This window comes from Zerene cesonia, unplaced genomic scaffold, assembly GCF_012273895.1.
Source record: "Zerene cesonia ecotype Mississippi unplaced genomic scaffold, Zerene_cesonia_1.1 Zces_u014, whole genome shotgun sequence".
Classification (NCBI taxonomy): domain Eukaryota; kingdom Metazoa; phylum Arthropoda; class Insecta; order Lepidoptera; family Pieridae; genus Zerene; species Zerene cesonia.
In genome coordinates, this window is record NW_024045144.1 from 150491 (window position 1) to 163052 (window position 12562).

Genomic DNA, 12562 nt, shown 5'->3' on the forward strand with positions numbered 1-12562 from the left:
CCTTTTAAAGGGGCTAGAAGCAACGCAATACTTCGCGCTCTCTCTCAAAGGGGAGCTCCGCGACGAGGAGAAGTGCGCTGAGCTGCAGTACACCAGGTATCTCAGTTCGGAGGAGTGAGAGATAGAACCATTTATTTTAACACACATAAACACACATTAAACATGACATAATTAAAAAGAGTAAATTATGACAGAAAGATTTTTTTTTTTTTATAAAAACAAAAATAAATATGACGAGTGCTTGCGTGCGCCAAAAAGGGATGCCGCTAAGTAAAGCTGAGGAACAACAACTCAGTAGTAATTTTCAGTGACACCCTGAGTAATCATCATCATCAGCCCATATGTGTTCCCACTTCTGGGACACAGGCCTCCTATGAGGGTTCAGGCCGTAATCCACCACGCTGGCCAAGTGCGGGTTGGCAGATGTCGCATGTCGTCGAACTTTTGATTCTTGGACATGCCGGTTTCCTCACGATGTTTTCCTTCACTGTTTTAAGCAGTGGTGATGTTATCCACATGTGCAGATAAATTGAAAAATCAATTTATTTCCTGCACACTCGCCCGATCTCGAACCCCGACTTATCGATTTTGAAGTCCGAGGTTCTCACCATTGAGCCACCACTGCTTGAGTAATAATTCCTGAGTAATAATTCCTTGTTATTAACCACAAATATCTTTTAATTTTGTTTTAATCCCATTATAAAGGTTTATCTTAGAAAAAGAGTCCACTTAAATACGTCTACAACTAATCATAACTTTAGTCATATGGTAAAAAAAAAAACTTTTACACCTTGAACGAGTTTTAATACGTGCTTAAAACCCGCGCAGGTCACTATCGGACAGTGAGAGCGGCCGGCGAGTGCTGATGGTCACCTGCCACGGGAAGCTGAGGGGACAGGTTTGTGGTTGTTCCGTATTATTGTGTAGGCCCACGCACTATTTCCAGTTTTATACAGATTTTATCAGCTGTGTTTGTGTGCTTATAAACTCGCGTTTGTAATACCGGTAGGGATATCAATATATTTTATCTTCTACCGCGCCCGTGGCTTCGCTCTTGTCGTCCAAAATATTAGTATTCATGTGACATGTCACATTTTGAATCTAACGCCATCCAGCGGAATTTATCAAAAAACAATTTGTGTCGAGTGATTCAATACTATAATGAGTCTTCCAATGGAAATTATAGGTTTTCCCCGCCATAGAAACAGCATATGTCATCTCTAACCTAATGTCTCCAGACATAAAAAAAAATATCATAAAATCTTTTTCACGGACAGACTTAAGTCAAATATTTGTAAATATTCGTACATTTATCAAGGATCGGTGAAAACGCAATAATTTCATGAGTGTTTTTCTTTTCTTTATTTAATATTATTATTCTTCTTCTTAGTTTGTTCTGATTAGGATCGCCGAGATTAAATAATTCCCATACACTTCGTATAAGAGCAACTGAGACATCATAGTTGATTAATGAAAGATATCATCGGCGTCGTATAATTCATGCATTGAAATTACTACCCTATTTCGAGGCGTTACTGTTCAAAGTCCATTGTGTCAACTCATTACACACGTGTATTGCTTCAGACAATTTTTGAGCTTAATTGTGACTTCCGAGTTGTTCTTTAATAATGTTTGTGCAAATGAAGAATTGTGAACCCTCCCCCCACTTATCTCCCCCGCCCCTCCCTCCCCCCGGTCCCACAGCGTTGGAAGTACCTCCCGTCGCGGCAGCTGCAGCACGTGGAGTCGTCGCTGTGCCTGAGCGCGTCGCGCTCGGCGAGTGACGTCACGGCGCGACGTTGCCGCGCCGCGCCCGACCAGCTCTGGCGCATCGACTACACGGAGGAGAACGGCTTCCGGCTGAACAGTGAGTGCTGTACGCTGTGCGCGCGTTCATGAGCTCACTCATGTGTACCCACTCACTCACTCACTCACACACTCATGTAGTCACAGACTCATTTTTGCACCCACTCATTTAGTCGCAAACTCATTTGATCACACACTCATTTAGTCACACACTTATTTAGTCTCACACTCGGTTAGTTACAGACTCTTTACTCAAACACACATTTCGCCTAACTCATGCACCCGGGGCGAACGGTTAGTACGACATAAGACTGCGACACCGCCAAGTATCATCCAACCACATCTGTAGTATTGGTTGGGCAATCGTCCTCCTTTCCTTATATTTATTCATACTATTGTTAACTTAAAAGTTTGTAAGACTATCACTGTCGTATATGTTTGTCCCTTACACGTGAAAACTCTCACTATCACTCAACGGATTTTTATGATACTTTGCAGTGTTGTAGCTTATGTACCATAATAACATATAAGTGATGTACATACGCCATTTCCAAACCACGAATATTAAATAGCATTAAAATCGATCATGTTTAATAACAGAGGACGGTGAGCCGAGCGAGCAAGAGCTGAGGTTGCAGAAGCTGAGAGGACAAAGGTGAGCATTCTGTATTAATTCTCTTCCTTTTCATCAATTTAAACTATTCTTACACCGAATTTTATCAAAATCGACTCAGCCGTTTAAACGCAACAAACGTTCGGCTTTGACAATGTATGGTTTCAATATTATATACTTATAGTAGGGCGCCCAAGAGGGGATAGGCTCCCCTACTATTAAGTTTGGTAACTTTGTAACGTTTTATTGTTATTTATTATTGTATTATTTGTTATAATATAACATTTCTTTAATGTTATAATGTTCCGTTGTTTCATTTATATTTCGTTATCTTGTAAAATATTTTTACAGAAGGATATCTCGTTCCCTTATGTCATATAACGAGACGGACCAGCGGCGTCACCATAAAAAAGGAAAGAAGAAGAAGGGAAGGAAGGGAAAAAAGGTTATTGATTTTCTCATTTAATTTAATACCTATATTAATTGCGTACTTTTAAGTGTTTTGGTAATAATAAAGATTTTTTTATTAAAAAAAAAAACTGTGTAATGAGTTTAGTGTATATTGCAATAAAACTGGACTTTAACCTCTAACAGGCTGAGCAGTAATAGTATAGGAATGTAAATAAAGATAACATACACTAATTCCTGCTCTATGTCGCAGCAATAAACGCTATTTTCCCTTAATTTTGCAATGTGTTTCAGTCGAAGAAGGGCAAGAAGGACAAGTTCATACTGAAGCTGGTCCGCAGCGCGAACGGCAGCGCGCAGCACGTGGAGGCCGAGCTGTTCTGCCGCCACCGCCGCCTGCTGCCCAACGACTCGCTCGTGCGCGACGTCGTCGCCGCGCTCAACGACCGGGACATCACGGTCTGTGGCCGCGTGCCACGTGCCACGTGCCACGTTACACGACACAACACACGAGCCACGTGTTGCACGACACGTTACACGTCATACGTCACAAGTCACACGTCATGTGGCATTTCACACGTCACACGAGCCATGTGTTGCACGACACGTTACACGGCATACGGCACAAGTCACACGACACGTCATGTGCCACTTCACACGTCACACGTGTCACCTGAGATATTGTACACGTTACAGACATAACTCGTGCACATATCACACGTGACATGATAACATCACACACGACACAACTGTTTCTTGTGTTGTTCATAATTTATTTAAATTTTAATGTATATGTTTCTGCACCCTTTACATTTACGCCAAATACTCTCATCAATTAGAAATCGTATTAATCATACAGTATTAAATAATATTGAAATTCACGACTGTTAAATAAAATTTCTTCCTTTCTAATTCATTCTCTTCTTTTTTTTTCTTTTATAATCTGCTGCGTGAGTGTGTGTGTGTTAAAAAGAGATGTTTTTTCCTTCATCCTTTGTAAGAGGTCCAAATTGTCTAAAGCCCTTTGCGGTCGGCAGGTGATCAACAACGGGCGGGTGTTCGAGCGGCACCGCGTGACGGAGCTGCACCCGCCGCTCGGCGCCGCGCAGGTGCGTGCGGGGGTGCGGGGGTGCGGGGGCTCACACATGCAAACATATCATTTACACTGACAAAAACCGTTAATCATTGAAAAGAAATAAATGAGAAGTTTTGAAAGAACAGAAAAATTTGATCATGGGGCGGAATTACGGGTGGCCGAAAGGCTAGGTGGTACAACGGTTCTTCAGAAAGACGGGGGTTCGAATCTCGATGAATGATCAAAATTTGTTCTATTCTTTCTATTTCTCAAATAAATGTTTTGTCGGTCTCTGAAAGACCGACAAAACACCTGTAACACCTCTAGTGTTACAAGTGTGTCACTTAAGAGCGGGTGGCCCACCTCCTCTTTTACTTGCTCTGTCATAAAAAAATTCAAAAATAACGTATCACTTTTATTCCGGCCATAAATATTACTCTTTTAAATATTTCAGCCGAAAAAAGAAATTTCCACCAAAAAGCGAAAGGATAGAAAGAAGCAGGAAGTGCAGCCGGTCAACGTGGAAGTGGCCGAAAGCGCGCCGCAAGTGCGGCTCGCGCACGACGCCGGCCCGAACGTGATGCGGCTGAACCAGGACGCCGAGAAGAAGATCATCATCGAGGACTTCGTCGAGATCAAGCCGAAGATTGCGGCCACTGATATGCCCAAGGTATTCTATTTACTAACATTATTGTGGTTATTAAAAGCAGTGGTGGCTCAGTGGTGAGAACCTCGGACTTCAAAATCGATAAGTTGGGGTTCGAGACCGGGCGAGCGTGCAGGAAATAAATTGATTTTTCAATTTATCTGCGCATGTAAACAACATCACCACTGCTTAAAACAGTGAAGGAAAACATCGTGAGGAAACCGGCATGTCCAGGAATCAAAAGTTCGACGACATGTGACATCTGCCAACCTGCACTTGGCCAGCGTGGTGGATTATGGCCTGAACCCTCGTAGGCGGCCTGTGTCCCAGCAGTGGGAACATATAAGGGCTGATGATGTTATTTTCTGTGATTTGAATTTAAATGTGATTACTTTTAGTTTTATATTTTTTATCTAATATATAAAATTCTCGTGTCACAGTTATCGTTGCCATACTCCTCCGAAACGGCTTGGCCGATTTTGATGAAATTTTTTGTGCTTATCCGGTATCTATGAGAATCGGCCAACATCTATTTTTCATACCCCTAAATGATAAGAGTAAGGCAGAACAGCGTTTGCCGGGTACAACTAGTAATTTGTTTAAAATTAATTTTTAAGATTTGTGGTACAATTAAAATCAACAATAACTGAATCTTAAATAAATTTAATTTTTAAATAATTACTTTCTTCGTATTGTTATTTTATTTTTATGTCATTCATATCCATGTCATTTTATGGCAACTGAGCTGGCGGCTCGCCTGATGGTAAGCGATCACCACCGCCTGTGTACATTCGCAGAGATGTCTCCTCTTTTAAGGTATAAAGTTGGCCGCTTTTAAGGGGAAAGGGATAAGGAAAGGATTGATGATCGGACAGAAAGACAGGACTGAGAAGGATGAAGATAAGTTAACGTGCCTTGGTACAACCTTTCACGTCGATTTTCTATTCAATTCTATTTTGTAATATGCTTCACAGCGCAAGCGCAAACGCCCCCAGCGAGGCAAGACTATACCGCTCACCCGACAAAGGTATGTTTAGTTAATGTGTTTAATTACCTACCAGAGGGATCATCCATAATTTAAGTCACACGTTAAAGAAGGGGAGTGTGGAGGGGGGGTATTGTATCACCGAAGTCTAACATAGTGTGACAAAGGGCAGGGGGGGGGGGGTCAGAACCTTTGTGACGTCACATGTTAAGGTTTCAAATATGTTCTATGATACGATATTTAAGATTTTTTAAAATACCTTATATTATCAAAATCGAAATTGTTTGTAGTCGCATCACGGCCTCCGGCTTCTAAAATTGCGACAGGTTGTGATGAGTCGGGGCCAAATTTTGACGTAATTTACGGATGGTCCCCTAGTATCTTAAAAACTATTAACATTGAAAAAATATGTAATGTAGTTATTTTCGTATTTCGATAGTCAATTTTGAATTGTATTATTATAACAGAGAGGAGGAGCGAATAAAAACTATGTCGTTAGAGGAATCTCCGATGGATCAAGCGATGGTCAGAACACACGACGCGGTTTCTGGTAAAATGTTTCATAAACTTATTTATAAATTTGTAATAACGACTTTTTATGTATAAAGAGTATACTTTATTCGGTTTAAGAAATAATCACATTAACGATAATTTAATTTTCTATATCCCAAGATTGCCTGGAAGTAATCGATCCTAAGCTATACGGCCAGCGAAGTGTACAGTTAATATGCGTTGTATTTGCACTAAAGTGTTCTATTATTATTAATTTCAGACGAAGCGAAGCCGGCGCCGGCACACAGACACACGCCACAAACACACAGACACACACACGTACACTTGGATATAGATAACAAGGACGACGAAGACAATAAAGTTGAAAGACACTCTTATAAAAATGACAAAATGGACCAACACGCTTATAAAAACGACAAATTGGAACAACACGCTTATAAAAACGACAAATTGGAACAACACGCTTATAAAAATGACAAAATGGCCGAATATGCTTATAATAATGACAAAATGGCCGAACATGCTTATAATAATAACAAAATGGATGAAGAAAGAGTTGAGAGAAAAGATCGAGACAAAATAATAAACTTTAAAAAAGTTTTCGATCAAGTTGACAGGAACATTGTCAAAAACACATACGATCTAGATACGAAGGACGATTATAAAGTGAAAAATGACAAAGTGGATGGTTATAAACATACAGTGAATGTGGATGGTGATAGATACAAAGTGGATGATAGAGTTGTGTACACCGACCCGGCGGGCAGGAGTGATGAGAGGGAAGACAGCGGATTCGATGCTAAGGTGGAAGCAATACGGGATGATGTAAGTAAAAAAACGACTATTTTTTATGAGAAATTTGGAAGAATAGTAAAAAATTTGATCACTAGGCGAGATTCGAACCCTCGTTACGGTTAGGCAAGAAAAAAAGAAGACAATAATATATGGAAAAATAAAATTGTTTTAATTGTAAAAGTAGCTATTAAAACTTCTATCTCAACCTTCTTCGTGATAAATTTCATCGTTGTCAGTTTAACTATTTCGACCATGCTGAGTGTTTTATTATACACTATCCAATTAATTATCATGAAGAATAAAAATTTAACTTACGATATATATTTTTTATTTTACATTTGTTTTTTCTAAAAACATTTCACAGCAAACTGACACAAGCCCATCGTCTTTATACCACCGTACTCAAGACGTCGGCCAAGAACCGTCCCCAATGGCCCAAAACCCCCGTAACGGGGACACGGGATCGAACACACCGGCGTCCGCTGAGGACCAACGATCTCTGGGGCAAAGTGTTGGCCCAAACACAAGGGGAAGGGATTTGGGACCGCCCCAGGGTGGGCCGGTCAGGGTGGTTATGAGGTGAGGAAATAAGTAGTTGTGGAAGTTTGTAGTACCGTAGTAGTTTTTAGTTTTTAGTAGTTGTTAGTAGTTTTTAATTAAGTAGTAGTAGTAGTAGTAAGTGATAGAAAATAACAGATGTATAAATTATTCTTATATCCAACGCTTGCTATTTTGGAATGTTATTTGATTATCAAGTATGCGACGTTCGCGATAATGTAAAATTGTGGGTCTGCCTTGCTACTAGTTTTTGCTCGCGGCTTCGCACCCGTTAAATTCGGAGTAAAACCCCCTTCCCCCTTTTTTGTGCTATTATACATATAAACCTTCCTTTTAATTCAATCTCTATCTATTAAAAAAACATAAAAAAACTGTTGCGTGATTTAACAGATCTAAGCGTACAGACACACATAGCGGAAAGCAACTGTTTTATGATATGCACTGATTAGGATCGACAGATAAAATAAACTATAAAAGCAAGTCAGACAATTTAGTTTATTCTATCATTTAAGTGTGTTTTTTTTTTAGTTTTTTAAACTATATTTATATATTATTTAGTTAGAAAATAGTTTCGTGATAAATATTAAATTATAATTGATTATAACAAATTCACAATTGCAGATCGAATCTCACTTTCAATTTGGGCGATGAATTCTTCAATTGGAAACAAGCCGCAGACGACGTCGCGTGAGTTTATATCTGTTAATATTATGAAGAGATTTTTATTTGTTTGTCACGATTTAACTTAAAAACTACTAGATCGATTTTCGAATCCTTTTTACAATGCATCTTTTCGATTGAGTGCTATACTATATATAGCAAAACTAGAAATATAACATTTTAATTGTAATATATCGGTAATTGAGTACATAATTAAATATTTATCTCACAGAAACCTTCTCGGCGAGTTAACGATACCGGGCAACGCGACCAAGTCGAGTAGTGAGTTCGATAGCCAGGAGCAAGAGAACACAGCGCCGAGAAGAGAGGGGAGAGGGAGGGAGAGGGATACACAAGAAAAAGGGAGTGGAAGAGACAGGGAGACACAAGAAAAAGGAAGGGGGAGTGAGAGGGAGTCTGGCTCTTCCGAGAGCAGTAGTGAAGAGAAATAAACTAAGCAATTATTATTGAAAGGATTTAGGTAATTGCGAATGAAGGGTAGTGTTAAAAACTCCTGAATCACATTTCTGATCGTTAGGATAGGAAAGAATTTTGATAAATCTTACCTTTCCCGCCCGGGGGATAAATTGGGGGATGAAAGTTTGTACCATGAAGATTGATTTTGACCACGCGAATATAATGTCACTCATTATTTTAAAGTCTTAAAGCAGTCCTAATTCCAGTGCTCGACATTTCGATAAATGGTCTAGGCTAAAATTGAATGACTAACTAATAACGTAGGCAGGGACGTATTTATTGTTAAATTATAACGTGTTTGACTACAATGGCGTGCTATTTAATAAAAAAAATAATTTTCTAAATTTATAGAATTACCTAACATTCGCAATTACGTCAAAGCAATTTCTGCTTCACATTGCAAACCTAACGCAGTACTATATGTTATCAGTTAGGCTTTCACTCTTTTTAAATTAATTCTTAACCTATCAGTATGTAAAAGTTCATCCAAATTGCATCAGCGATCTATGTGGTTATTATTAGATGATTATTTTCATATGTTTAACAGTTTTAAATATTAGCAAACGATGTGCGTTTGTAAATATTTTGTTAATAAAATTACACTCATACTATACAATCTGCGTAATAATTGATAAAAAATAAATGTATTTTTAATCGACTGTTATAAAGAGAAGGAGGAGGATCTATGTGCGTCTATACGTATTTTTTCTGTATGTAAGACCATAACTTAGGCAATTGTGACCCCATTTATTATAATTACCCCGTGAATTTATTATAAGAAAAAAAATATATCTTAAAAACGGTGCATAATTGAACTGTGAGACTGCGCATGTACTTGTTTTTATTGTTATTATTTATCTTAATTATGCCTTTTTAATAAACTCTAGTAGGTTTTGAAAAAACACTAGGTTTTATGAAATTTTTTAACTAAACTGATTCTTTGTTCAATTATTTTTTGTTCTCTTTTAACAAATTTTGAATAGTCAATTATAAAGAGGAAAGTTGGCAAATGAAACATTGGTCATGTTAATTTAGAAACCATATCAGAACCACATATCACCTATTGAAGTATTTATCGTATCGTATATTATATAAAAACACACTTAAAAGTTCTTTAACGTTTGAAAATAAAAGAATTTTAAGAATTTTTATAGAAAATTAGTATTGGTATAAAAAGTACTTTTTTTATTTATCTATTATAAAAGATATATACAGCTTATTTTGATTTTAACTTAAAATAGTAATTGTTTTGAACTAGTGTCCTATTTCTCAGTATTATTTAACTTAATCGGATCCGTCCTAATATAGTATACTCATTTAACGGCTAATAAATTGATTAGTTGTTTATTTGCTATTATATACAAAATGTGTTACTGTTTACTTTACAATATGGTCTGAATATATTTTTTTGTATAAAAAGACTGCTATGAAAAAGACGTAACTATATAATGACTAACATATCCAAAACCGGTTAAAATATATAAAAAACAATTAAAATATATACAATGGAACTAACACAAATTTAGTATTTACTAAATACAAACAAATAGAGAATCACGCTCAGCATTTGCTGAGTAAACACTTGCAATATCAGCGCTGATATTCAGCAAGTGTTTGTACCTTTTTATCCTCCTGCGAAGGAATTTGATTCTTCCAATAAACTTTGGAAACAGCTGATAGTTATTAACTAAAGGTTATCAGCCTTTAGCAGGCATTTTAGTAGTCTTTATGAAGAAAAAAATAGTTGTTTTATCATGTAATATTTGATATATTATTAGTAATGCGGCGGTTTTTGCATAATAAAAAATTGTGATGTTATGTTTATAATAATAATGTTATATAAGAAATTATTACGACACTTTCTAGGGCGTTACATATATTTTAGGCATTGTGTTTTTAGTAAATGTGAAAATTAAACTTATTTTTATTATGAACGCCACGTGTATATATTCTCTATTGTATACTATTCGAAAAATGTATTTTTATAGCTTTAATATCTCGTATATTTCTCTAAATCGAATCTGTATTTATATCGTTAAGTTTGTTTTAGTGAAATAAAGTTGTATATTATATATTTTGTGTGAAATTTTCTTATTCATTAGTGATGTTAAGAAACGTATGAAGACTGATTTTGTTTTTTTTTAATACCTACTTACCTATATTTTTTAGGTCTTTTTCTGGTATGGATGATTGAATAAGATAATCCAACTGAAGTAACAGAGGAAAATCCTGCAAAGAGGATAAATAATATTTTCACTGAGGAAATGAACAGTTATAGCGCCATCTATCGGAATAAAATATAAAAATTGTAGTGATTCATTTTCGAAGCGGTTTCTACGTTAACACGCTTTGATTATTTTTATCTGTTTGTTCGTTATCGACTTCTTTAGACAATTAAAACTTTTTACACTTATCAAGGATCGGAGACAATACAATAATTTTATGAGTTTATCTTATTTTTATTTTCAATAATTTCCAAAATGACAAAAATCCGGCTTGTGCCGACCCGATATTACACAAAATTTCATGAGAATCGGCCCAGCCGTTTTGAAGCAGTATGTAAACTAACATTGTAACACGAGAATTTTGGAACGAAGTTCGACGGAAAAAATTCTCACGAAAAGTTGTAACTCTCTCTCTCTCTCTTGTAGAAACGAAAGGAACTTCACCCTATCCGGGTATCTTTTGATACCTCTCAGTTTTTTATATATATATACAGAGATTGTAACTAAAATATATTAAAAAGGAAAACGGACCTAAACTAGACCCTTGCGGGACATTGGTTTATATATCAGCGTCTGGTGAGTTTCGGCTTACCAATGAAAACTCATGTCGGTAACAGATGAGTAAAACGCTATAATATCTGAAACATACTTGGTCCCATAAAAAATAAATTTTCCTCAACGTTTTGTGTTCGACATAATCGATAGCTTTAGCAAGACCACAAACACACTCTAATGCAATTTATTCACTTTCCGAGTTATATAATAAATGTTAAATAAAACGAATAAAAATAATAAATTCATATATTCCATAATTAATACAACATAATACACATAAATAAGTCTTTGCGTGATACACTCATAGGGTGGTATCACCACGGAATGAAGTATCACTGAAAGCTATTTACTAATCTCATTATTCGATTTCGAGGTTTCTTTGAACAACGCGTCCAACGCACTCAATTGGGTTTTCGACAATTTCGCCCCCTTCATATCCAGGACCTTGTGGAATTCTGCAATCGTACTCTCCGGCAATAATTGCAGAAACTGACCCACGAACCCTTCCAAGTGGTTATCCAAAGGCGCCATCACCAACTTCAGAATCATCTCGGCTTTCGTCATGAGCTTGATGACAACTTTCGTGTACGTGGTCGGCGCCGGCCTCTTCACTTCCGAGCCGATCGAGGGCAGCTCCAGCAAAGCAGTTTTCAACATGTGGGTGTCCAACAGCAGCTGCTCAGAGCCGACGGTCGAGATGGGCTTGCACTTGTAAACGTTCTGAATGAATTTCGGTATGAAGGAGTTCGCAAATCTGATGCAAAATTGCGTGAAGTACTTCCGCGACGACGCCAAATTGTCCCGCAAAATTGGCACCGAGTTCTTCAGGTGCATAATTATTTGGGTGACGTAGGAGCTCTGGTCGCCGACCGTGTCGAAGTGGAGCCAAGAGATCTTGGTCATCGCCTGCAGGGCCGGCTCGCAGGCCAGCTCCAGGTCTTGCACAAGCAGCTGGATGCAGGTGCTGATCATTTTGTGAAACAGATCCTGCTCGGGGCCGAGGTCAATTCTGTGGGCGAGCGCGGGCGCCACTTTTTCTTTCAGCTTCTCCTCCAAATGGACGGTGGTTTCGAGACAATACTCTGACGTTGTTATCACGCTGGTGATTTTCGCGATTTCCTGCTTTGTGTACCTGAGGGAGAACTTTTCTTAATATAATTTATTTACATAAATTTTTTAATGTACCATCACATACAGGAGTTGTTCTATATTTATTTGTGGTGAGTGTGGTGTGCGCGTGAGGCGC

General features: G+C 37.7%; 2 protein-coding genes across 3 annotated transcripts in view; one reads left to right on the forward strand and one right to left on the reverse strand.

The window, feature by feature from the left end:
- LOC119839386 overlaps nt 1-10665 on the forward strand; it is a 21503-nt gene extending 10838 nt beyond the window's left edge. For both annotated transcript variants that reach the window (XM_038365658.1, XM_038365659.1), the window contains exons 11-24: nt 11-96; nt 829-898; nt 1705-1867; nt 2407-2461; nt 2771-2864; nt 3122-3286; nt 3865-3936; nt 4357-4572; nt 5523-5575; nt 6001-6083; nt 6306-6871; nt 7206-7420; nt 8021-8086; nt 8292-10665. In XM_038365658.1, coding sequence (XP_038221586.1) covers nt 11-96; nt 829-898; nt 1705-1867; nt 2407-2461; nt 2771-2864; nt 3122-3286; nt 3865-3936; nt 4357-4572; nt 5523-5575; nt 6001-6083; nt 6306-6871; nt 7206-7420; nt 8021-8086; nt 8292-8511 — 2124 coding nt within the window. In that variant the 3' untranslated portion in view covers nt 8512-10665. The remainder of the gene's footprint in view (nt 1-10; nt 97-828; nt 899-1704; nt 1868-2406; nt 2462-2770; nt 2865-3121; nt 3287-3864; nt 3937-4356; nt 4573-5522; nt 5576-6000; nt 6084-6305; nt 6872-7205; nt 7421-8020; nt 8087-8291) is intronic.
- An 883-nt stretch (nt 10666-11548) lies between these two features.
- The window catches only part of LOC119839383 (vacuolar protein sorting-associated protein 53 homolog), an 11836-nt gene continuing 10822 nt past the window's right edge, over nt 11549-12562 (reverse strand). Inside the window, exon 13 of the mRNA XM_038365652.1 lies at nt 11549-12464. Within this exon, the coding sequence (XP_038221580.1) occupies nt 11659-12464 (806 nt within the window). The 3' untranslated portion in view covers nt 11549-11658. The remainder of the gene's footprint in view (nt 12465-12562) is intronic.